This window comes from Sapajus apella, unplaced genomic scaffold (genome assembly GCF_009761245.1).
Source record: "Sapajus apella isolate SASKATOON/1434 unplaced genomic scaffold, GSC_monkey_1.0 scaffold204, whole genome shotgun sequence".
Lineage (NCBI taxonomy): Eukaryota > Metazoa > Chordata > Mammalia > Primates > Cebidae > Sapajus > Sapajus apella.
The window spans coordinates 670,816-695,126 of NW_022437144.1; the positions used below are offsets into that span (position 1 = coordinate 670,816).

Genomic DNA, 24,311 nt, shown 5'->3' on the forward strand with positions numbered 1-24,311 from the left:
CAGTCATATAATGGAATTCTCTGCAGCCATTAAGAAGAATTATGTAGCTAAGATATGTACTGATATGGAATGTTCTCCAAGATACAGTGTCAGGTGAAAAAAGCGGTGCAAAATGTTGTGTATAGTATGTTATTAGTTACATTAAAAATTTCTCTCTCTCTTTCTTCCCCACCCCCTCTCCAAACACACATACACACAAACACATATACGCACACACACTTGTATATGCACAGATCATCTTGGGAACGACACCAGAAACTGGTATTTGTGTTCCCTTCTTGAGAGGGAAGCTGTTAAAGTGGGGATAGGGGGGTAGGGGTAAGTAGGAGAATTACATTTTTTCACTAAATAGTCTTTACACTGTTGAATTTCTTTCCACAAACATATATTACTTAAAAAATGTAAAAGTAATAGGCAAAAGCAAAACTAATTGCAGAAGTCCTCATCAATAGGGGACTGGTTAAATAAATTGTGGCATATTCTTACTAAGGAATACTATACAGCTATTGAAAAGAAGATATATTCTGCCATAGAAAGATGTCCATAGACATACTAAGTTTAAAAAAATCAAGGCTCTGTGTAAAATATATAAAGAATTTTATTTATGTAAAAGGATATGGCTGGGAACAGTGGCTCACACCTGTAATCCCAACACTTTGGGGAGCTGAGGCAGGAGGATCGCTTGAGCTCAGGAGTTTGACACCAGCCTGGGCAACATGATGAGACCCTGTCTCTACAAAAAAATACAAACAATTAGCTGGGTATGGTGGCACGTGCCTGTGGTGCCAGCTACTTGGGAGGCTGATATGGGACGATCACTGGAGCCTGGGAATTCGTGGCTGTAGTGAGCCATGATTGCATCACTGCACTCCAGCCTGGGTGACAGAGCAAGTCCCAGTCTCAAAAACAAAAAACAAAAAACAAAAACAAGATATGAATACACACACACATGCAGGCATATTCATAGGAAAAAGTCTGGGATGATATACCCCCCACTGTTAATGGTTCACAGTCTTTGAAAAAGACTAGAATTGGTCAAGTGAAGGGCATGGGTGGAATTAAAGGTGGACTTTAAACTTTTACTCTAAATACTTGTTGATTCGCTTTAGATTTTTTTGTACAATGAGTCTGTATTTTATTTTGCAATAAAACACAGAAACGATAAATTACAGGCAGGAAAACAAACCCCACTCTTAGAGGGATCTGCATTCTAAAACTTGGTTTCCTTCCACACTCCTCCATCCCAGATCCCCCAGTGGCTTCTTAGAGCAGACAGGCCCAGCTCCCGAGCCTGGCACTGGGGGCCTCAGTGCTCTGAGTGCATCTTGCCTTTTCTCCCACTGCCCCTTCACACTTTCCTCTGGAAAGGCCACGCGGATGCCTCACCAGCCCCAAGCAGGTGTTCATCTTTCTTCACTTATTCAGTTTGCTTCCTTCGTGATCCGTGCACCTAGATTCTGCCTCCTCCCCACACTACCCTCCTCCCCACCCCACTCCTCGTTTATTGAACTTCCTTTCACTCACGTTATAGGACCCAGCTACCTCCTGCAAGGCCTCTGGAATTCTTTTGCCCGTTAGTGAGTGAGTACCCCAAGGACTCATTCTGAGCTTGGGAAACTGCCTTGTGACATTCTTTATTGGGCTATCTTGTATTGTTAGTTAACTTCCACAGAATCATTTAACTAAAATGTGAATGTCACTCTTTTGTTTATGAAGCACTTCCACAACTATTTTTTTTTTAACAAATCCTCCTGTCCTTTTCACTAGGTAGGCAAGGCAAGTATTGACATTATTATTCTCATTCCATTGATGAGGAAACTGAGGGGTAGGGAGGCTTCTTGTTCAAGGTGACACAAGTAGAAAGTGATCCTAGGAACCTAGATCCTCCTGACTAGTCTAGAATACTTGCTTTTGTTCCCCCAGTCAGAATATAAGTCCCTGAAGGGCAGGAAGTGTGTTTTCAATGACTGTGCACACTAAAGGGGCAAAGGTAAAGTCACCAGCATTCTGATGACAAGCTTACAAAGAGGACAGGACAATCAGCCAACCAAAAGGTATGTAATGAGGACTTGCCAAGTGTTTAGGTCAGGGCTGCATGCTAGAGGGAGACAAAGTCCATCTTCATGTGAGGCCAACGGACCAATGAATTAGAACACAATCAAGTATGGAATGAAGATGATTCAAGGTGGTACCCAGACGAACTTTTTCCTTTCTTTTTTTGAATTATTATTTTTTGAGACAAGGTTTCCCTGTTACCCAGCCTGGAGTGCAGTGGTGCGATTATAGCTTACTGTAGCCTGGTCAGTCTGGTGGTGATGTGTAGTATGGACTGAAGTAGGCTTGATAAGAGGCCCCAGAAAATGTCACGAAGGTGCAAACACCCAGAAGAGTCAGGCCTTGAAACCAACATCATGGCCATTTCACAGAGACCCACGTGGGAGTTGTGCTTTGTCATGTATTATTTAAGGTGTTAAAAAAAATTATCCAGAGCTTGACAACAAGGCAAAAAATATCACTGATACTCTTTCAGGAGCATGTGACAGCACCATCCACGCAGCTGACTTATGATTCCCTATTGATTAAGTCCCAGGCTCTGTAAAGTTAAAAATTAACTTGTAGAAGACCGATAAGTTGCAAATGATTTTTGTGTGGTAGAAAAGAAAATTAATTCTGTCCAGTAGAAAAGGCAGCCACAAAGGTTACAGTTATATTACCCTGTAGAACCAACCCGTTTGTATCCAACTTTTTTTTTTTTTCTCGAGACAGAGTCTTGCTCTGTCACCCAGGCTGGAGTGCAATGGCTTCATCTCGGCTCACTGTAACCTCTGCCTCCTGAGTTCAAGTGATTCTCCTGCGTCAGCCTCCCGAGTGGCCAGGATTACAGGCGCATGCCACCATGCCCGGCTATGTTTTTGTATTTTTAGTAGAGACGGGGTTTCATCATGTTGGCCAGGCTGGTCTCAAACTCCTGACCTTGTGATCTGCCCACCTTGGCCTCCCAAAGTGCTGGGATTACAGGCATAAGCCACCGCGCCTGGCCCCAACTTTTAAATCTTATTCCAGCATTCTTGTGAAGTCTTTCACATCTTTTTAAAACTATTTTTTGTTGCAGTAAACTATATATAAGATAAAATTTGCCCTTTTAAGTGTGCAATTCAATGGCATGAAATGTATTCACAATGTTGTACAACCATCATCACTATCTATTTCCAAAATTTTTCATCGCCCCAAACAGACACACTGTATCCGATAAGCAGTGATTTCCTATTCCTCTCTTCTCCTAGGCCCTGGTAACTTCTAGTCTACTTTCTGCCTCTATGAACTGGCCTGGTCTACATGTTTCATGTAAGTGGAATCATACAATATTTGTTAGTATTTGGCCTCTTTCGGTTAGCATAATGTCTTCCAGACTTAACTATATCGTAGCATGCGAGCATCATGACTCTCAACCTTTCCAGCCTCGTTCTGTACCCTGGGCAGACCTCTCCCATCCCCCAAGCCAGCCAGGAAGACAGTTATGGTGCAGGAGTGGAAGAGTCAATATTCTGGCAGGAGAGAGGGTAGAAGTGGCAGTGTTCAGCAGTGGGGAGGTGGGGGAAGTGTGAAGAGCTAAGCCTCGGATGCTAAATGTCCATCGACAGATGAATAGAGAAATAAAATGAGATATCCATAAAGTAGAATGTAAAAAAAGGAATGAAGTTCTGACACATGCTATAATATAGTTAAGTCTGGAAGACATTATGCTAACCTAAAGAAGCCAAACACAAAAGAACAAATATTGTATGATTCACTTGTATGATCCACTTATATGATCACTATACATTTGAATGGGAGTCATGTTTTCACCCCTTTGAAATTTACATCTTGATAAGGATGGTTTATTTACCTTGTTAATTCTTTTATTTATTTATTTTTTTGAGATGAAGATTCACTCTGTCACTTAGGCTAGAGTGCAGTAGCATGATCTTGGCTCACTGCAACCTCTGCCTCCTAGGTTCAAGTGATTCTCTTGCCTCAGCCTCCCAAGTAGCTGGGATTACAAGTGCCTGACACCACTAATTACAGGTGCCTGCCACCACTAATCTCCTGCCTCGGCCTCCAGAGTAACTGGGATTATAGGTGCCTGCCATGGGCTAATTTTTGTAGTGTTAGTAGAAACGTGTTTCAATATGTTGGTCAGGCTGGTCTCAAACTCCTGAACTCAGGCGATCCGCCTGCCTCAGCATCCCAAAGTGCTGGGATTATAGGCATAAGCCACTGTGCCCGGCCTACCTTGCTAATCTTTAAAGCAGAAAGCTGACTCCTGTGACCTCCATTACTTACTGCATCTCCCTATAAGGAAATATGAGAAATGAGGGCCCCCTTGTTTAACCAACAAAGCCAGCAAGGTATTTGGTAGATCCAAAGAGAAAGGAAATTTTTAATTAGGGTTCTGTGCTAGTAATGGGAAATGAAGTCATGTGAGGGCCACAGGACATGTGTATCTTTCTGATTGCTGGGAACATATGAAGATGGAATATCTTCCTCCTCTGGAACATAAAACAACTGTTGTGTCTCTACAGTGTGATGACTTCTGCTAGGAAAGCTCTAGAGAAAAGCTTTGCTTTAGGTGAACTCTGGGACCAGGCAGACCACAAGGAAGCCCGTTGGGAGAGATGCTAGAATTCTTTTTGTTCAGCCTCAAAATTTGCCTTCATTGGCATCTGACAGGGAAGGAGGCCCTGAAGAATCTTTTAGGCAGGGAAGGAAGAAAAAAAAAGGACCTGGCCTGGAGTTTGAGGAGGAGGTGGGCACAAAGATGGGGGAGAGGGTGCAGCCCATGGGTGGCAAGGAGGGAGTAAGGAGCAGCTGCCCTGCCGGGTACCCAGCTCCTTACAGGGATTTCTAGTTGCCTCTATGTGATCATTTCTTCAAACTATAGCCCTCACAAAAAAAGGAATCTCTCCTAGGGCAGTGATCATACAGAAAATCAGAGATGTTCTTGTTCTCGTACATTCTTACTGTTTCAAACCAAGAAAGTTTTGCTTTTTTGAATAAGGCTGACATTTTAAAATACCTATATTTTCCCTCTCACAGCTCAAAAGGAACTACCTGGATTTTGATCCCAGTTTTCTCACTTTTGAGACAAGACATGAGAAAGCAGGTAAGTGCAATGGATGAATTTCACAGGTGGTTAAGAAGGTTCAGGAAAAAGAAAACCAGAATGAAAAAGAAAACCAGAATAAAAAAGAATGTCATGGTTATAAATATGATCCGAATATATCTATCTCTGAAAGCATACCAGGCAGGTTAAGAAAATAAAGGTAAAAACCTACTTTCTTCTGACATCTTTATTTTGCTATCTTGCAGGGCTAGGTCAAGATCAAATATATATAATAAGCAAAGAACTGCATGTGTCTTTGAGAGGGGCTGGGTGGTGCAGGGGAGAGGCTCTGGGTTATAAAGGCAGGCTGTGCTGGGGGTCATCCCAGCCTTGGGGGGTCTGACCTACAGTGAGGTCTAAAGCAAATCCCTGGATCTCTATTTTCACATGTGTAGGGTGAGGACAATAATTTGTGCCTTAGAGGGTTGGTGGAAGGTCATAATAGAAGGCTTCCAAGAAAAACATGAACAAAGTGCTGTGGAAACCTGGTCTTTGGTATACATCACAGGTGTAGCACTTAGCGCATTGTTTTGGAATAGTCCCTTACATATCTGTTGGCTCAATGATACCAGAAGTTCCCTGTGACTTGTTTGCCTCTGTATTCTCCTTGCCTATAAGCCCAGAGACTGGAACATCATACCCAGCCATTCTTTTAGCAAACATTTGCTAGGTCCTACCAGCCACCCACTCATGATAGCCACACTCTGCTCTCCAAACCACTATTCTCTCCTCGCTGCCTCCCCAGCACTGAAGCCCCAGAGGCTCTGACCAGGCCCCTGTGGTAGACACTGTGACGCATGCCCAGATTCCCATTCAGGACTAAAGGTCTTATTCCCTCAGCTGCGGGGCTGCTGCTGGCTGTTGGCCCTCTTTGGGAAGTGCCCAGTTCCCTCCTCAGACAGAGATGCCTTGCTCAAGGCTATGCTTCCTCCTGGGGCCAGCCTGCATCTGAGTCAGGGCTCAGAGTCAGGACTGGGCCCCTCACCCTGACTCAGAACAACTCTAAAGGACCAACCCAGTTCCAGAGCTCCCCAAGTGTCAGCTGACGCTGTCAGGACAGCATCACAGCGTAATTTCTCCCTTCAACCAGTCCTGCATCTTTCCCTTAGACTCCAGATGCTGATCCCAGAAGTACCCCAATAAACATCCTGCACATGACTTGCAGGCCCCAGGCTGGGTTTGTGGCCTGTGCAGACTCTGGCTTGGCATCTGGAAAGCCTCAATTCCAAGTGACAGGAGGAGCTGTTATATACTTCCCTCTCCCGCTCTCTCCTCAAGCTTTTCTTATAAAATGCATTGGGAACCAATGGTGGAGGATATAGGCCTGTAAACAAATGATTACAGGAATGTGAAAGATGTTACAATAGAGACATGAACCTGGTGCTAAGGTGAACTTAACCTGGGGGATTTGAAGGAAGACTTCCTGGAGGAGGTGCCATTTAAACTGAGTCTTGAAAGATGAGCCAAGGTTTAATGAATGGGCAAGGATATGTGAAAGACATTCCAGAAAAAGGACACAACATGCTGGAAGGCACAACAGAGCATGTGGGCAGGGGGAGTAAGGGGCAATAAAGTCTGGGACAAGAGCAGAGACAGATTGTGCAGGGCCTTCTAGGCCGTAGGAACTTGGTGCTCAGAAAACATCTGCTTAATGAATGCCACATTCCAGTGTTGCCCAAGTTTTGGCCATTTGGGTACCACTTCCACAAGTTTTGAAGTATCTACGCTCCACTGGTTCGACTTACAGTTCACTTAGCCTATTTCTCTAAGTGAATTTTTTTTTTTTTTTTTTTTTTTTTTGCTTAAACAAATCTGTATTGAAAGAAATTCTATATGGCAACCATAACCAAAACCAAAAGGAGTATCACTTGCCATAAATAGAAAATGGCTGTATAAAGAAATACAATAAGAACAGAAGAGAGTAATCACATTCTATGTAGATATTGTTGCCTGTCCATGTCTTTGAGCCTGAGGCCTGCTCTAGCTTTGTTATGAAAGAAGATTAGTAAGCATTATAGAGGTTGAAGAATAGCACCACACTGAGACCTTCTCCTTGATGTAATCAGAAAGCTGGAAAGAGAAGGAAAAGAGAATCATTTTCTCACCATGTGATTCAATGTTCTTTAAAGCTGTACTATGTACCATTAAAATCGCCTTGGAGTTCCCTCCCTACCACTTCGCAGACTGTGCAAACAGTTGGTAAGCAATAAAGTAGCCTACAAATGTGGTTGTGATTGCCACTCTGTCACTGTGTCCATTGCTTGGCTCAGAAAAGGTTTCCAAACCAGTGCCCTCATCCCAGCACTGTAGGGGGGAAGCAGCAAGGGTGGGGCTGGAGAGAGGGGGACCCTGGGAATCCTAGACTCTTCGAATAAGAAGGGCCTGAGAGAGTGTCTTATCTTCCCACTCTGGGGAAGCTGGGATCATAGGAGGGACAAATTTGTCCAAGGCCACAGAGGTTGTTAGTGTTAGCAGTCCAGGGAACTGTTAACATGGACAAAAGCGATAGTATAGTCATTGTTTTAGTCTACTGATCCCAGCAGCTGTTATCTGCAAGGCTGAAGAGTACAGAGTGTGGGAGAACCCAGCCCATGAGGTCTGAGAGCATGGAGAACCATCAGAGATTCCAAACTGCTGGGCTCTTCAGCCTGGCTGAGGTTGGCTGTGGGCCTGTGGCCTGGGTGATGGGCATTGTGGAAAGAACCTACCAGAGACTCAAGTGTTTACAAAAGAATCCCAAGGAAATGAGGGAGGCCAGCACATCAGAACTGCTCCAAAGGGCAGTGCCAGGTCAGCCAGGGACATCCTGAGACCGGGCAAAGCAACTACGCTTTAGAGTTTGATGGGCCTGGGTTCAATTCCCATTCTGTCACTTCCTAACTATGTATGACTCAAAATAAGTCACTTAAGTAAATTAAGCCTCCTCACTGGAGTATCATGTGGGTAAGGATGGTACCCACCTCACAGGGTTGTTGGGAGCATCACACAACCAGTACAATCAATGCAAAGACCAATGCATCTCAGTCAATCTAGGGGCTTTGCTTGCCTCCTGGACTCCTGCTAAAATGTTGAATTTAATTTTGCAATACCAAGGCAGGTAGGCAAGGAGAGGCAGGAACACGGAGGCAATCAATGCAAAGCTTCTAGCACAGGGCCTGGTACGTTACTTAGCATTGCTTCCCTCCCCACCCTCGCTCTGCACAACGAGACCCTTGACCATACATTTTCTTCTCTTTGACTCCCTCCCCTAGCCCAGACTCCCAAGCCCATACCCCCAGGCCCTGTCTGACTTATTCTTGTGCTCACCTGGCCCACTTATCTCAGCTATGGGGTTAATGAGGAGTCTTTCAAGTATATGCAAATCAGAAAGTTGAAGGGTCACACTTCACAGGGTGTGACAGGGACCTCCTTCACCTAGAGACAGGGGAAGGTGGATGCTCTAGGACAGAGGCCTGGCCAAGCAGCCTGTGCGTCCCACTGGAGGGAGAGGCCAGCTGTGGCCTCTGCCTCTTGAGGTTGCGGCTCTGCTGGCAGAGAACAAAGAAAAGACTCTGGTGTCCTGTGGCATTAGAAGGCAGTGCCTGAAGCAAGTTCCTCCATTAAAAGCTATAAGACGGAAGGTTAAATATAGCCTTTTCCAGTTGTCTAGGACAAAGATTTATGAAATGTCAGAGCTGTATTAGAGCGTGAAATGATCTTATCTCGGCTCTGTTTTTAGAGTAGAAAGGAGCCAATAGCGAAGAGAAACAAATCTGGACTTTCACCAGTGGGCGATGGGAGGCCATCAGAGGATTTGGGGCAGCTTTTTTAGAGGTTCGTTCAGGCTGCAGAGTGGAGAATGGGCTGGAGAGTGGAAGCCGGGAGCCCCATAGGAGGGAGAGGGAGGAGGGAGGCCAGACCAGGGGAGAAGTTGTGGAGGTGGAGGTCAGGGGGGTGTTGAGCCTTCATCCCAGGTGAGGGCGGCCCCTCCATCCCATTCTCTCTCCCTTGGAAGCAGAAAGTTTGCTCTCACATGCCCTCCTCAAGGGCTCACCCTGCACCTCTGTGAAAAAAAAACCTGCCGAAGTTACCAAGACCCTTGGCTCCTTTTCTAGGCAGCCCACTGCACCCATGGAGAGCCTGTTGGAAACTTCCTCCTTGTCTACAGACCCCAGCTCTGTCTCCTGACGCCCCACGCAGACCCCATCTACTTCATTCATCCTATGACAGTCCCTCAAAGACCTGAAGACCAAAGACAACTTTCCTCTGATTCTTTTCCATGCCAAACAGCATGTGGTTCTCATGGGACTTCGGTTTTGGTCCTGTCACTCTACTTTCAAATTACTTTAGCTCATAGACCCCTTTCGAGCATATGCCTGCTACAAATGGCCAACTAAAACTCCAGAGACACAGCATGGACTTAGGCTGTCCTGTCAGCTACCTCCACAAGCAGTAGCTTCCAGACATTTTCAAGGGCATGTCACTGTGGTATCAAGAGCCCCCCTTTCCCACGACCACGTGGCTAGTCTTCTTCACAGAAGCTAGAGAGGGGTCCTGGTGCGGCACAGGACCCTACACTTGATTCTGCCTTACCGCCAGAAGATTTGGCTTGAACTGCAATTAGAAGGCTCTTGGTCTTTTGGTAGTAACCTGTGTCCACAGAAGAACAGTGACAGGCACCCCTTTCCTGCCTCTGCTTGCCTACATGCCTTGGTATTGCAAAAATAAATTCAGTATTTTAGCAGGAGTCCAGGAGGCAAATAAAGCTCCAAGATTGAATGAGATGGAATTTTCTACCACTCAAGGGACAAGGCCTCAGAATCTGTGTTAAGTCAATTTATAGGAAGTAAGAGGTGCAGTATTTCTTACACACACACACACACACACACTCGCACACACGCACGCACTCACGCACACAATTCCTCCATCACTTTTATTAACCCTTTAGGATCCCAGAATATCAGGGTTGGGATGTGGTCACATCCACCCTCTCTTCCAGAGCCATCCGATTATGAACTCCCTTCATAGGATCTCTGTTAAGTGGCCATCCTGCCCCTCCGTGCACACCTCTATAATGCGGTCCCACTCCCTCCCAAGGTAGCCCAGGCTGCCTCAGCATAGCTGTGAGTGCAGAAAGCTCCTCCTTCATGAGCCCCAGTTCCTTCCCTTCTCCCCTCTGCTGAGCATGCATCCCTCCTCCTCCAACGACTCACCTCCCCGGCTCCAGAAGAGGGTGACAGAGTCGGCTATCTCCATCCCAGCCGTGTGGATAACCAAGAATCCACATCCAGCAAGTCCTCATGCACGAGAAAAGTGTGTGCTGAGCCCACACTGGGGGCAGGGAGCCAAAGGGCTCCACACTGTCCCAAACCCTGTCCCCAGGCTCCTCAGTAGGTGCCCAGGGACTTTCCTGAACCCTGTTTCCCAGCACGCTGGCTGGATCAGTTTGGTCCCATTGATCACATACTCCTTTACCCAGCGAAGTTGTTCCTGGGCAGCCCAGCCTGGGGAAAGCAACTCAGGATTCAAAAGTGAGTTTCCTCTCTCTTTTCCCACCCCCCTGCACTCCACCCACAGCCACCCTGGTCCCGTCGGCCTAGTCACAGTGGACCGGCGAGGGAAGTTATCTGTGAATTGGGCTTGTCTTTCCCTAGGTAAGGTTCTCAGCCAAAGGCCCGAGCCAGAGCCCCTTGGAGGGCTGACCTCCCTCTCAGCGGCTGTCCTGCAGCAAGGGGAAATGAACAGGAACTGGCTGTCTGAGTCAGCGCCCCTGGTCTATTGTCACTGTGCAGGCCCCTTCCTTCCCAGAGGAGAGGCGTGCACAGGGATAGGCCTTGTTTTTCACAAGTCTCTCTTGTACACACACACTTTCTCTCTCGGCCTGGAACGAGTCTGTGAACTATGGCTGGATGCAATTCCATTCAATTTCCCCCAATGCCTCGCCATGGCCTACTCTATAGCACATAGAGGTCATCTTCTATCATCCTCACCACAGAGGAGTTAAAGACAACTAGTTCCATCTAATCCGGGGAGGAAACTGAGGCTCAGAAAGGGAAAGGGGCTTTCCCAAGGCCCAACAGCTGAAGGATGAGACTTGAAGTCATCCAGCTTGCTCTCTATGGCATCAGGAGAACCCTACCGATCTTCCCTACTCTTCGCCTACCTACAGTTCCGCCAATAGACTACAGATCCCAGCAAAGCCTATTTTTCGGTGCACAAAGCACAGGAGAATCACTGGCTTTCAAACATTGAAAACATAACTTGTCCAAATTTGTTTCTCTTTGTTTTGAAGGACAAGGACCCAGGAAACAAGTCTCATGTGGGAGAAGCTCCTTACAAATGGACCTCTTTGTTCTTCGTTACTAAATGACTACATTGGCAAAACGAGCATGGGCGATGGATTGAGCCCTCGTTCCAGTAACTGTCTTCTAATCGGAAGAGAGGCATCACTGGTTCTTGCTCACAGGGTGGAAAGAGACTCAGCGTGAGATTTATTCTCTTTTCTATCTTTGCCAGGGACACAGAAAGATAAGGAAGCAGCTTGAAGGAAAGGTCAAGATGGAGGCCTACCCTCGCACATGGCCAGAGTCGCCTGCATTGAAAAGACTTTCAGCCCTTTGAGGGCAGGGCCAGGGCTCCTGCATGGGTCTCTGGAGACCTACCCTCAGAATGTATTTGTAAAGCATGGTACAGAAGCCATAGAAAAAGACTGTGGTGATTCCTCAAGGATCTAGAAATAGAAATTCCATTTGACCCAGCAATCCTATTACTGGGTATATACCCAAAGGACTATAAATCATTCTATTATAAAGACACATGTACACATATGTTCATTGCAGCATTGTTTATAACAGCAAAGACATGGAACCAACCCAAATGTGCATCAATGATAGACTGGACGAAGAGAACGTGGCACATATACACCATGGAATACTACACAGCCATAAAAAACAATGAGTTCGTGTCCTTTGTAGGGACATGGATGAATTGGGAAACCATCACTCTCAGCAAACTGACACAAGAACAGAAAATCAAACACCACATGTTCTCACTCATAGGCGGGTGTTGAACAATGAGAACACACGGACACAGGGAGGGGAGCATCACACACTGGGTACTGTTGGGGGGCTAGGGGAGGGACAGAGGGGGGTGGGGAGGGTGGGGAGGGATAACGTGGGGAGAAATGCCAGGTATAGGTGATGGGAGGATGAAGGCAGCAAACCACCTTGCCATATATGTACCTATGCAACAATCGTGCATGATCTGAACATGTACCTCAGAAACTAAAGTACAATAATAAAAAAGAAAAAAAAAATGAAAATGACTGAGCTGAAATATCCAGACAGGGAGAATGCACAGTATCCCTGAGGTGGGAAGAAGTTTCATTTCCAGGAGCAAGGAATGGTTGATGCGTTCAAGAATTTAAGTAGTCTGAGGTGTAAGCAATGTTCACTTTAGCACCACCCAGAGGGTGACCTTGGCGAGGATGGCTTCACAGAGGCCAGACTGCAGCAGGTTAAGGAGGGAAATGGGAGGGGAGGGGAGACACCTCTCAGGAAGTCTGGCTGTGGTTAGAGAGGAAAGAGCCGTAGCTGGAGGGAGAGGCAGAACTAGAGAAGGGAGTTAGATATTTGTCAGGATGGGAGAGATGCTACGTGTTTTTAAGTTGAGGAGCTTCTGTGAAGACTCCAATAGACTGCAGATTCCAGCAAAGCCTATTTCCACCCTACTCTCTGTACTCTCTGGAGGCTGAACTTCACTTCAGACTAATTAAACCAGAACTTCTGAGGGGTGGAGCCTAGGCATTGATAGTGTTTCAAATCTCCCCAGGTGGAGAACCATTGCACCCGTTTTTATGAAAGTCCAGTCTTAAAGCCCAGCTAGTGGGCTAAAGGCAAGGATAGCCTGACTGTCTTACCTCCCTCACATTGGCAGATTAGCATAGGGGCTAAGAAGACAGACTTGGGAGCTCTACTGCCTGGGCTCAAATCCCAGCCTCACCATTTACAGCCCATGTGCCCTTGAGCATGTCACTTCACCTCTCTGAGCCTCAGTTTCTAGTCTATAGATCACTTACGTAGTCTGTGGTTTCTCATCTACATATACCCTATCGGAGCTAATAAAAGGACCTATGCCATAAAGTTGCTGTGTCGACTCAGTGAGTAAATATCTGCGCACTGCTCAGGCTACTGCCTGGCTCCACAGAAGCCCTGTGGGAGCTGGCCTGTGTATGCTAGCAACCGTCCTCTGGCCTATCTGACCGGTACCCTGAGCCTTCCCTCTAAGGCCAGGAGGGCCACCTTTCTAAAACACTGTGGCTCCTACTCTGGGCTCGGCTCTCCCACTGGCTGTTCTCCCTAGCCTGCCTCACACACGCCTGAGTTTGTCATCCTATTTCACAGTCACATCTCACCCTGCATCCCTCTGGCTGGAGATGGCTGCTGTTGCTGCGATAGGAGCTGCCATAGCACATGGCCAGAGCCACATGTTATTTGAGATGGGAAGACTCCACAAATGAGAGTCCCAGCCCACCTGTCTTTTGTTCCAACTCAGGTTTGTGGGTTCTTTAGGCTGGAGTCATGATAACCTGTTGTCCCTGGGTGGGGAAACAGCTGTGTGTATAAATTTCCATGACACAGACCTCATGTTTCTGGGGTTGGAGGCCTGATAATAAGGGCGGTGGGGAGCCATCTTCATCCTCAGAACCAGCAGTGTGACCTCTGGCTGTGAGCATCATGACTCTCGACCTTTCCAACCTCGTTCTGTACCCTGGGCAGACCCCTCCCATCCCCCAAGCCAGCCAGGAAGACAGTTATGGTGCAGGGGTAGAAGAGTCAATATTCTGGCAGGGGAGAGGGTAGAAGTGGCAGTGTTCAGCAGTGGGGAGGTGGGGGAAGTGTGAAGAGCTAAGCCTCGGATGCTAGAAACCCCCAGACCAGGTGCCAGAAGCAGAAGCAGGGCCCCAGGTTGCTAGGTGGGTCAGAATATTCCAAAGGGATGGTGCATGCCTTTTATCTCCTGTGTGGCATGGGGAAGGGGATTGCACATCTCTGAGACAAGCTTAAAGAGCCCGAACAGCACCCTACCTGCACCCCACTCTGGCCAGGCCTATGAATTCCACAAAAGGAATAGATAGAGATGGCTCTGCTCTACCCTCCCCAATGCCAGAAACAAACCTCAGAGAACACACTCCACCCGAAAGGTGGGGAGCACTTAGGACACACACCCTGCTCCTGCGACCCCATATCCCTCTGTCTGTGCTCTGGGAGATTTTGACAGGAATTTACTTTTGAAATAGAAAATCTGCTATTGAGGGAAATGAAGGTTTCATTAAAGACCATTTACTCCACATGACTGGAGATGGCACTTAGGAGGCCACATTAGCCCAAGTTGTTTGAAAGTACTGCCTGGGGGTGATGAGGAGCTGACACGTCAGTGTGTAGGGTCTCCTACCAAGGACGTCTTTCTTTGTAGTCTCAAGCATCATTTTTGCCTCTTCTCAATGTCCGAGCCTTGTCTGGTTTCTCCCAGCTTGATAATGGCTATATGGCCATGGCCACGTGCCCTAGGGTGTCTCTACTCTGGTAACGAGGAAATCCCAGAGGTCACAGGACAACTCTTGGGCAGTGGTAGGGAAAGCAGATGAACTGTTGCCCCTGTTGATCTCTGTAGCTGTGTGACCCTGGGAATGTCACCTTACCTTCATGAAGCCATAAAATGAAAGGTTTGTGGGAGATTAGTGGTTTCTAAGTACACACCTCACCTTGACTAAAATACCCAGGTCTCACCATAATGGAGACAAAAATGTTGCCATGCAAAAATAAGGATATGTATGACCATACTTAATATACACTGTGCTTGGCTGGGCGCAGTGGCTCACGCCTGTAATTCTAGCACTTTGGGAGGCCGAGGCGGGCAGATTGCCTGAGGTCAGGAGTTCGAGACCAGCCTTGCCAACACGGCTAAACCTATCTCTATTAAAAATACAAAAAATTAGCTGGACATGGTGGTGGGTGCCTGTAATCCCAGCTACTTGGTAGGCTAAGGCAGGAGAATCGCTTGAACCCAGGAGGCAGAGGTTGCAGTAAGCAGAGATTGCACCATTGCACTCCAGCCTGGGTGACAAGAACGAAACTCCATTTCAAAAAATATGTAAATACACTATGCTCCCCCAAGACCTCCTCCACATCCCTCTCACCCCCTTGTTGAGAACCCCTCGTTCAGGTATTCCTAGAGACCTTTCCTACCCTGATTGTCTTAAGCAATAACAACAGCAGCTCACACACGCTTACTACATAGCGGGTGCTTTACATGCAGCACCTGATTTCATCCTCACAACAACCCCATGAGGTAGGCACTATTAATTCCAACTGACCCAGAAGGTTACACGAGCTTAGGTCACTTGCCTGAAGACACATAGCTTATAACTGGCCAAGTCTAGCTAAGAATCCAAGAACTGTGGAAGTCTTCCCCATGCCGAGAGTTCAAGCATTTAAGAGACGGAGAAAAACCCACAACGTTTTCCTGATGATTTCCCATCCAAGGCGAAAACTAGAAAGCTTTACTTGCTTAATCAGATTTCAATGGCCCCTAGCACTCAGAGAAGACAAGGTGGTTGCCAACTGAAGCCACCCAGCAGCACAGACCCAGGCTGGCTTTGTTCTCAGCTGGGGTGGGACAGTGGAGAACAGTATCTAACACTCTTGTTTCTAAACATCTGTACACATACCATGATAAGGTTTTACAATGTGCAGCATTTTACACTTCACTAGGTCCTTGAGAATGTCCCATCAGGATCATTTGTTCGTCAGGCTATTATTACTATCATTATTCCTACATTGCAGATGAACAAACTGAGGATACCCGGGTGAAAAAACTTTCTCTACCGTAAGGATCTGGATTTGAGTTCAAACGTGCAGCTTCCCACACTAATTTCATGACCTCTCCCCATTCCTTGTAGCTGCCTCTCCACAAAGGCACCTAATTTTGTCTTTATGTCTTCCAAATGTGTTTGCTGGCTCAGGGAAATGATATGATTTAGTCTCTCAGCTTGACAGAATGATATGCCAGTGTAATTGTTGTATGTGTTAACGGTTTTTATTATTCTTTGCACAAACAACATTATAACAACATTAATGGAAATCTAAGGGAAAGAAAAATCCACCAAGCCTGCCACCCACAATAAATCAAATTTTGATTTTTCCACAATTCTCTTCCAATTATTGGCCATGTGCAGACATACTTTCTGCAGGGTTTGTGAAGTTCAGCATAGAAGCAGTTTTGTGTTTTGCCTTTTGCATGTTATACTTTCTTATAAGCATTGTCCGTGTTGCTCAAATCTTCATAATCAGCTCTCATGGGTCTACCATATTTTAGTGAAGTTGGATGCAACATATTTATTTTGCCATTCCCCTAGTATTTGTCATTAGGGCGGCCATTGTGCCTTTTTTATTACACCTGCTTTTTGTTTCCTTCCACGTTCTGGCCCAGAAAATATGGGCATAACACGATTGGCCCCAACCCCCAGGGCCTATGCCTCTGCCTCCAACACATCTCTCAGTTGTGGGAGGAGAGCACCAGGAAATATTTTGTTCGGTGGCCTAGAATTTTAACTTCTTCTATAACTTCCAATGAGCTCATCAAGTCTGACTAGAAAACAGGTCTTTAGGAAGAAGGCCCCAGGGGGATAGGGGTCAATGCACTCCCTTATAAGTCTCTGACACTTTAGCTTCCACCATACTGAAATCGAGGATGTGAGAATTCAATAAACTTGTGAAGATGAAAGGGCCAGGTCAACTATAAAATTGCCTTGCAAATGCAATGAGAAGATTTCCTCGTTTTTTTTAGGTACAGATAAGAGAACGGTGGACTCATTTTCATCCTGAAGCACAGGTCACCTTGCTTACAGTGCTGGTGTGGTTGCTTGTAGGGAGGGGAATGTCGGAAACCAGCATGATGCCAGTCGTCTAGATCTGAAGCCTCTCTCAGCCTAACCTGGTTTAGGCTTAAATTCAAGAATCCTCTGCTTTCTCGCTACCTCAGAAATCCCTGACTCTAGCTTCTGGACCCAACATGGAGTCCCCAGTGAGTTCAATTATTCCAACAATACAAATATGCCATCAAACAGACATATGGTGGGGCTTCTACAAGGCTAGGCATTTCAAGCCTTGTTGCCATGGAGATTTTCTAGCCCTACCACAACCAGGCTCAGACTCCTCCTTCCACCACATCCAGTCTCCAGGGTTACTAATGCCTGTCACAGATGCAGAGATGCTGAGAAGCACATGGCATGAGGCAATAGGCACAGGCTTGAGAGTTAGACAGATTTGGGCTCAAATCCTGGTTCCACAACTTCCTTGTTATCAGACCATGAGGCTGCTCTCTCTTAGAGTCTCAGTTTTCTTAGCTGTAAAATGGCATCAATAATCCCTTCCTGGTGGTTGTTCTGAGAGTTAAGTAAAGTTGTGGATGAAAAGTGCTAGCCTATAATAGGTGCATGATGGATATTAGCTTTCTCTTCTCTGTGGGATGCTAATTCAAATAGATAGTTCATATCTCCACAGCTATGCATATGCTGTGTAGTGATGGTGGCGCTAGCATGCATCCCCCTCCCCAGTACATACAGATTCACAGGGTGACAGGGCTACACCCACTCAATAGGTAAAAGGGACCGTGAGAGTTGGTGAGAACTCGATCCCAACTCGTGAGCTTGGCAGACAAGGCTTTCCAGTCTTAAAGTAACCTATGCTCTAAGGTCCTGTTGGGCTTCCACATGCTGTGACTGCCCCGCCCTGCCCCTCCCCCCCACCCCTACCCGCTGTGTGCCTGGTTTCCCTCATCCCTTCCCTGTTGCAGCTCAGCCTGGCTGCTCCACCACAGTCTCCTAAACATGCGGGGCTCACTTCTGGCTCCACCCTTGGAGAAAAGTTTCCCTCCTCTGCAATCATAATCACTCTTCTTCCTTTGAAAAGCAACTTCAAATTTCAAAAGCTTTTCTAGCACACATAGCATCTTCCCAATCACCCCGGGAATGTGCTAAGGATCCCCCACTGAGGATCCGTAGCTTTTTAGAGCCAAAGGGCAGGAGTAGCAGAGGTGGATGACCTGCCTAAGATCACACTGCAGGTTACTGGGCAAGAGATACCAGGACCCAAGCTTTCTGACTCCTGGTCAAGGGTTCTTTCCCACCCTTTGGTATACAAATTGTAGCCCTTGTCCTTGAAAAGCTTACATTTTATCAGGGAGAGCTAAACATGCAATAACTACAAAAATGATAATACCAGCAATGATAAAATTATGTAAAAGGTATCAATTTAGTACTGAGGAGGGTGTAATGAACTCCATTAATTAATTTTGTATGAAGGAAGGTAGTCAGTCAGGGACAGTTTCAGAGAAGAGGAAACACAGGATCAGGATTCTCAAGGCTGAATAGAAAATTGTCAGGATAAGATAGCAGGTGGAGGACGTGTTCCAGGCAGAGGAAAGTGCATTAGTGAAAGCATGGAAATGCTGAATGGGAGCATCTGGAGACCTTCAATTCATTCAATATGGCTGGATCAAGTTCAAGGTGAGAAGTGACAGCAGGTGAGGTTGGAGAAGTAGGAGGGACCCAATCATGGAAGATCTCTAAGTTATGCTAAGGAAAGTATACTTTTTCCTAGACGTGGGTGCTTCTCAAGCCTCAGGCATTGGTATCTCTGTTTCCCAACTTTTGCCATTTCCATGTGCCCCCTGTACTACTATTTACTTAATCATTTTATTCAAAAAGACTCACTTTAAAAACATTTAACCTTACCCTAATTTTAAAAAATATGAGAAACCATGGGTTTGATGTATTAGTTATACATTTTTCGAATACACATTAAAATATATACAAAACTTGAAAGGCAAAACGTTTTCTCTGTAAACCTACAATGATCCCCTGGGTCACCTGAGATCCACTCCACACTTGGGGAGCAATCTTAATCTCTCATACCCCAATTAGCAAGACTTGAGTTCATTGCAAGGGAGCACAAGGACAGCTCATTCTGGCGGCTGTGTCGGGCATGGCTAGGAGAAGGTCAGAGATGGAGGGAGGCAGCCCAATTCTAGAATAAGCGACAGTGACCAAAGGTCTGGATTTGGACATTGACAGTAGGATAAGGGGAGGAGCTCAGATCCTCTGAGCCTCGAAAAGGAATACTTACTCTTTGAATGAATGAACAGATAGATGGTTGAGTGAAAACTGTAAAGTGTGTGGTAAGGGATACAGAGAGAGGAGTGAAGGATGACTCTCAGGCTGCTAGTTTGGGTTACTGGAAAGACAGTGGGCTCACTAAGAGAAAGTGGAAGAGAGAAAAGGGAGCAAGAAGAGAAAGAGCGGCACAAGTTTAGCTCAGTGGGAATTAGTGTTCAATCAGGGCTTCTGGGATGGCCTAGGGATGGTGAGTGAGCAGGTGTGGTGCTGTGGTTAAGGTGAGCACCAGGAGGTGGAAGGGAGAGGGAGGGAGAATCCGTTATGAGGCCACCTCCTTGTGTTGCCAGAGGCTATTCCCATAGCTACTACCTCTAGGATGACGCTGGATTGGAGCTGGCATTGAAGATACAAAGCAACTTCTAAGAAATGAAACAATAGCCATTAACTGTCCCAAGTTGTCACATCAGTAATTATGTAAAAAGTTATCCTCAAGTTTCTGTACTGGACTGCACAGAGCATCTCTATGTAATACTAGCAGGTCCCGAGCCTTCAGCTCCGAGGCAGAGAAGCAGGAGACTGAGGTGGTGTTTGGGCCATTTACCTAATGGTGGCCTTCCATGAGTGTGTCCCTGGAAGATTCCAAAGAAACTTCAATGCGCAGAATTTTTATTCTTGGCTCAGTCCACCACAGAGGCCCAAATTTAGCCCATATAAGAGACCAAATGAAGCCCTACTCTGACAGGTGGGCTCCAGGGATGGTTACCCTGCCTGCCAGGATACCCCAAGTTGTTTTCCTGTAGCTTCTCTCCCCACCACGCCCTGTAAGAATCCCATTCTAGAACTGCCCCTGGGACTGGCTGGCCTTGGACAGCCACCCTCAACTGCAGAGCCAGCTGAGTCCCTAGAGAGGCAGAGGCAACCCTCTGGGCCTGCGCATGGCACACTTTTGGCAAGACGCCAATTCATTTATTGCTTTCTTATAGTAAATGTGAGTCAAACTTGGCAAAAACTTTTCCTTCCTTCCCAGTGGCCTGAATGGTAGATGAGAGCTTCCCAAACAGGCACAGAGGGAACTGCAGGCTCATCCTGGACTCTGTTTGATGCGACAGGTGTCTGTGTGTGATGGTGGTGGAGCGGGGGTGGGTGCTGACAAAGGAGAAGAGGGAACTCCAACACAGAGGGAGGAGGGCACAGACAGAAAGTACTTGTGGCCCTAGTGCATGAAGCCTAACCCCAGGCAGCAGTGCAAGGTACTTTCAAGTGGCTAAGGGGTAGGTAGGAGGGTAAGAGTTTATGGAAGTGGGTAAATGGGTGAAGAGAAGGTTGATTCCAAACTGCCCTTGCGCCACCTGGGAAGGTGAGCTAGGAAAAGTTGTCTGCAGACCTTGATTTCCACAATGTCAGCATCCAGGAGGGAGCTGTTGGGGAGAACTATGCCAGCACCCTTGAGTCCATATCTGGAGAGGGGCAAAGCAGAGCACACCCAGGGGTAGGGGGACAACAAACTCAAGGCTGGCAAATGCTCCTCTCGTTCATGCATGAGAAGAACTCTCTGTCAGGGCTGGGGCAGGGAGGTGGGGGGCAGGGCATTACACGGCAAGAAACAGATTTGTCTGGATCATTCCATGCATGCAGCATATGAGGTAGAGCCAGGAGAGGTGTAGGTGTGCATGTTCAAGGCGGGGATGGGGGCGGGGGGGGGAGACGAAGGCTTGAATAACAAAGGAGGTTCGGCTAGTAAAAGACAAGCCATGCATGGTTCCAAGACTCTGCCTACTGGATCCAGGGAGAAAGCACAGTCCTAGCCATGAACTTCAATCACTGGCACGCTGCTCACTTCTCTGACACTCCAGCCACCCTCCAGAGGCTACACAAGGTTGCCGGTGAAGGGACCGGCCCCTCCCAACTCAGGGCACTCTGACTTATGCAATTCAGCCTGGCACAGGAGCAGAGGAGCCAGGAGTTCACCGGCATCTCCCTCGGGCTCTCTCCCTGCCCCCTGCTAGCCCCTGCAAGTCACGCCAAGGGTCAGGGGCCCTGCATGGCAGCATCTGGGAGGCTCTGGCTGTAGGAGCCCCAGAAAAGGAGGGAAGGGAAAAGAGTACCTGTTGCTGAATGCATCCTGCTTTGGCTCTTACTCCTCGGTTGCTTGTGGTGAGAGTTGCCCATCATTCTGCTCTGGACTGGCAGCCACCGCGGCCGCCACCACCTCCTCCTCCTCCTCTTTCTCCTCCTCCTCCTCCTCTTTCTCCTCCTCCTCCTACTCCTCCTCCTTCTCTGCCTGTGCTCCTCCCCAGGTGCTTACATCACCTCAGCTTTGCTTCTCACACACATGGCTCTTCCAAATCCCACTTGTGCCTCTGGCACAGAATTGTACAGATCTGAGCCTCTCACTTGGACTAGAGCCTGCTAGGAGCTTCTCTCAGTCAGTCTCTCTCTCTCTCTCTCTCTCTCTCTCTCTCTCTCTCCCCCCCCCCCCCCTCTCTCTCCCCCTCCCTTCCCCCCTCCCCCTTGCTCAGTGCTCCACTCAGGTCGAGCAGCCCAGGTTCCAAGAGGAACCCTAGCAAGCCGTGAGTATGGCCCCCACCTCATCTGCCTCTGCAGAGGGGGCCAGCACAGAGACCCCCCGGGACCCAACTCGCCCACCCTCACCGTCCCTGGCTGTTTCTGCTCTCAGTGCTGTCATTCCTGCTGCCGCTTGCTCGTTCACTCGCTCACTCGCTCACTCGCTTGCTCTGTCTGCAGAAGCTTGCAGGAGCGTGGGGCCAATAACAGAGCCTAATCCGGGAGTGTGACAGGGACTAGTGAAGGAATGTGCTACCCAGGAATTCTAAGTGACACAGCTCCCTGCTCCACTCGGGGACAGATCCAGTTCTGTAAGTGACAGCTGCCAATGGGCTCTGGGCTCCAGTCCTGACAGAAATCTGGGAAAATTTGGGCAGAGCACAAAGCTGTCAGGCTGCAGACTTGGAGCTAGCATAATCAGATGCTACTAGAATGCCCAATGTGGCCACCAGGTGTACCTGCCTCCTTGTCAGACACACCTGAAGCCTCACTCCACTCTCCACTCCCTTGCCTGCTTTGCCTTCCCAGGGGAGGGCAGAGCTGGCAGCCCAGAGATTCGAAGACTGGAACTGGGACCCCTGGCAGCCAATGAGAGGGCTCCTTCCGTGAGTCCCACAGCAAATCCATGCGCGCTCTCTTGCTCTCTCTCTCTCTCTCTCTCTCTCTCTCTCACACACACACACACACACACACACACACACACACGGACACACTTACGCAGTCGCTCACTGTGAGTGCTGCAGCCCTGTGGGATAAGTGACATGGGGCAAGTGGTGCTGGCTCAGCAGCCCGATGCAGCCCCAGCAGCCTGGCTGTGAGGAAGGGCTGTGGCTCCTGGAACCAACTCTCCCGGAGCTAGACAGCCTCAAGTGCCTTTACTCAGGCGAGTCGTGGTACTGCTCAATGCTGATGTCATCAGATTCATGCTCACTGGAACAGGGGGCCTGTCTGTCATAGTCATGGCCACGGGGCACTGTATGAGTCTGGCTAAAGCTTCAGCCTGGCAGACTTGGAGCACTGTGCCACCCAGAAAGCAGAGCTTTGTGACTTTGGGGCAAGATGTCTAAAGTGGAATCCCTGCATCCATCTGCCCACTCAACTGCCTAGTCATTCAGCCACTCTTTCAGCAGTTCCCAGGCTCAATGCAAGGCTGGGGACACAGAGGTGCCAGGCATTGTCTAGGAGGGGGTGACTGACACGTCCACAGGCCACAACAACACAGAGAAGGAGCAATAATGTTGTGGGACTATCAGAGAAACTTCTGTAGTCTGGAAGGTCTGGAGATCCCTTCCCAGAGGAGGTGATGCTTGGACTGGGTAATGAAGGATGAAGAGTTGGCCAGAAACAGAAAGCGGAAGGACACGCTGTTAACTATTTGTAATATTAGCCCTGCTATGAATCTCTCCTGTTGAGTCCCCAGCTTTCAAAGGTCTCTTCAGTTTCTTTCAACAATTCTACAAACATCCCTCAAGCTACTGACTTCAGGCTGCCTCAGCCTACTGTGGGCAACAGATAATTATAGAGAGGAACCACAGGATACTGTGACCCATGCTTGGGCTTTGCAGCTCACTGTGGAATGTGAGGCTTCCAAGGGGACTGATCTGAGGTCAGAAAAGATGGACTGCCAGGAGTGAAGCATCTTGGGAAAATACATTTATGAATATGGTAGAAATCATGAAGACTGATGAACATGGCAAAAATCTCGAAAGTGATAAGTGAATAACTGAGGCTTGGGGAACGTCTGGTTCCTGACCTCTTATCCATTTGTGATGTATCCTAGGTATGAGCTTGGTAGCTTCAAGGTTGTAAACATGGACTTAAAGCTCAAAGAGGCTAGAAAAGACAGAACCATAACAACTTGAGATGATTCTAAAATGTGTGGGGCATCCTGAAAGTGAAAACAGAATTGAATTCGATTGGGTTGTGAACTTGGGACCCTGGATTGTATTTCCAGGAACCCCATGAGGAAGCTTGAATAGGAACAGGTATGTTTTGGAAGTGTTTGGGGAGTAAAGGCATGGGCGGGTGGGGAGGAGGAATGAGTGATTGATCACAACCTGGCCACATCTGTGTACCCCTATTCAGGTCAAGAAGCTGAACATGACCAGGGCCACAGAAACTTTCCTCAGAGTGCTTTGTTGTTTTTTTTGTCTGCTTTTTGAGACAGGGTCTTGCTCTGTCACTCAGGCTGGAGTGCAGTGGCACGATCATGGCTTACTGAAGCCTCAACCTCCTGGGCTCAAGTGATTCTCCCACCTCAGTCTCCTGAGTAGCTGGGACTACAGACACACCCCATCACACCCAGCTTGTTTTATTTATTTTTTTGTAGAGATGGGGGTCTCACTATGTTGCTCAGGCTGGTCTTGAACTCCTAGGCTCAAGTGATCCTCCCACTTTGGCTTCCCAAAGTGCTGGGATTATACCTGTGAGCTACCACGTCTGACCTCA

The 24,311-nt window shown here is 47.6% G+C and overlaps 1 protein-coding gene across 2 annotated transcripts in view; it reads right to left on the reverse strand.

Annotated features, from left to right (window-relative positions):
• NHSL2 (NHS like 2) overlaps positions 1-23,473 on the reverse strand; it is an 82,305-nt gene extending 58,832 nt beyond the window's left edge. The window contains exon 1 of one of the 2 annotated variants that reach the window (XM_032270128.1): positions 21,404-23,473. In XM_032270128.1, coding sequence (XP_032126019.1) covers positions 21,404-21,470 — 67 coding nt within the window. In that variant the 5' untranslated portion in view covers positions 21,471-23,473. Of the gene's footprint in view, positions 1-10,335; positions 11,883-21,403 lie in introns of those variants that run through there. The other variant, XM_032270129.1, reaches the window with a different exon arrangement.
• Positions 23,474-24,311: the final 838 nt, after the last annotated feature.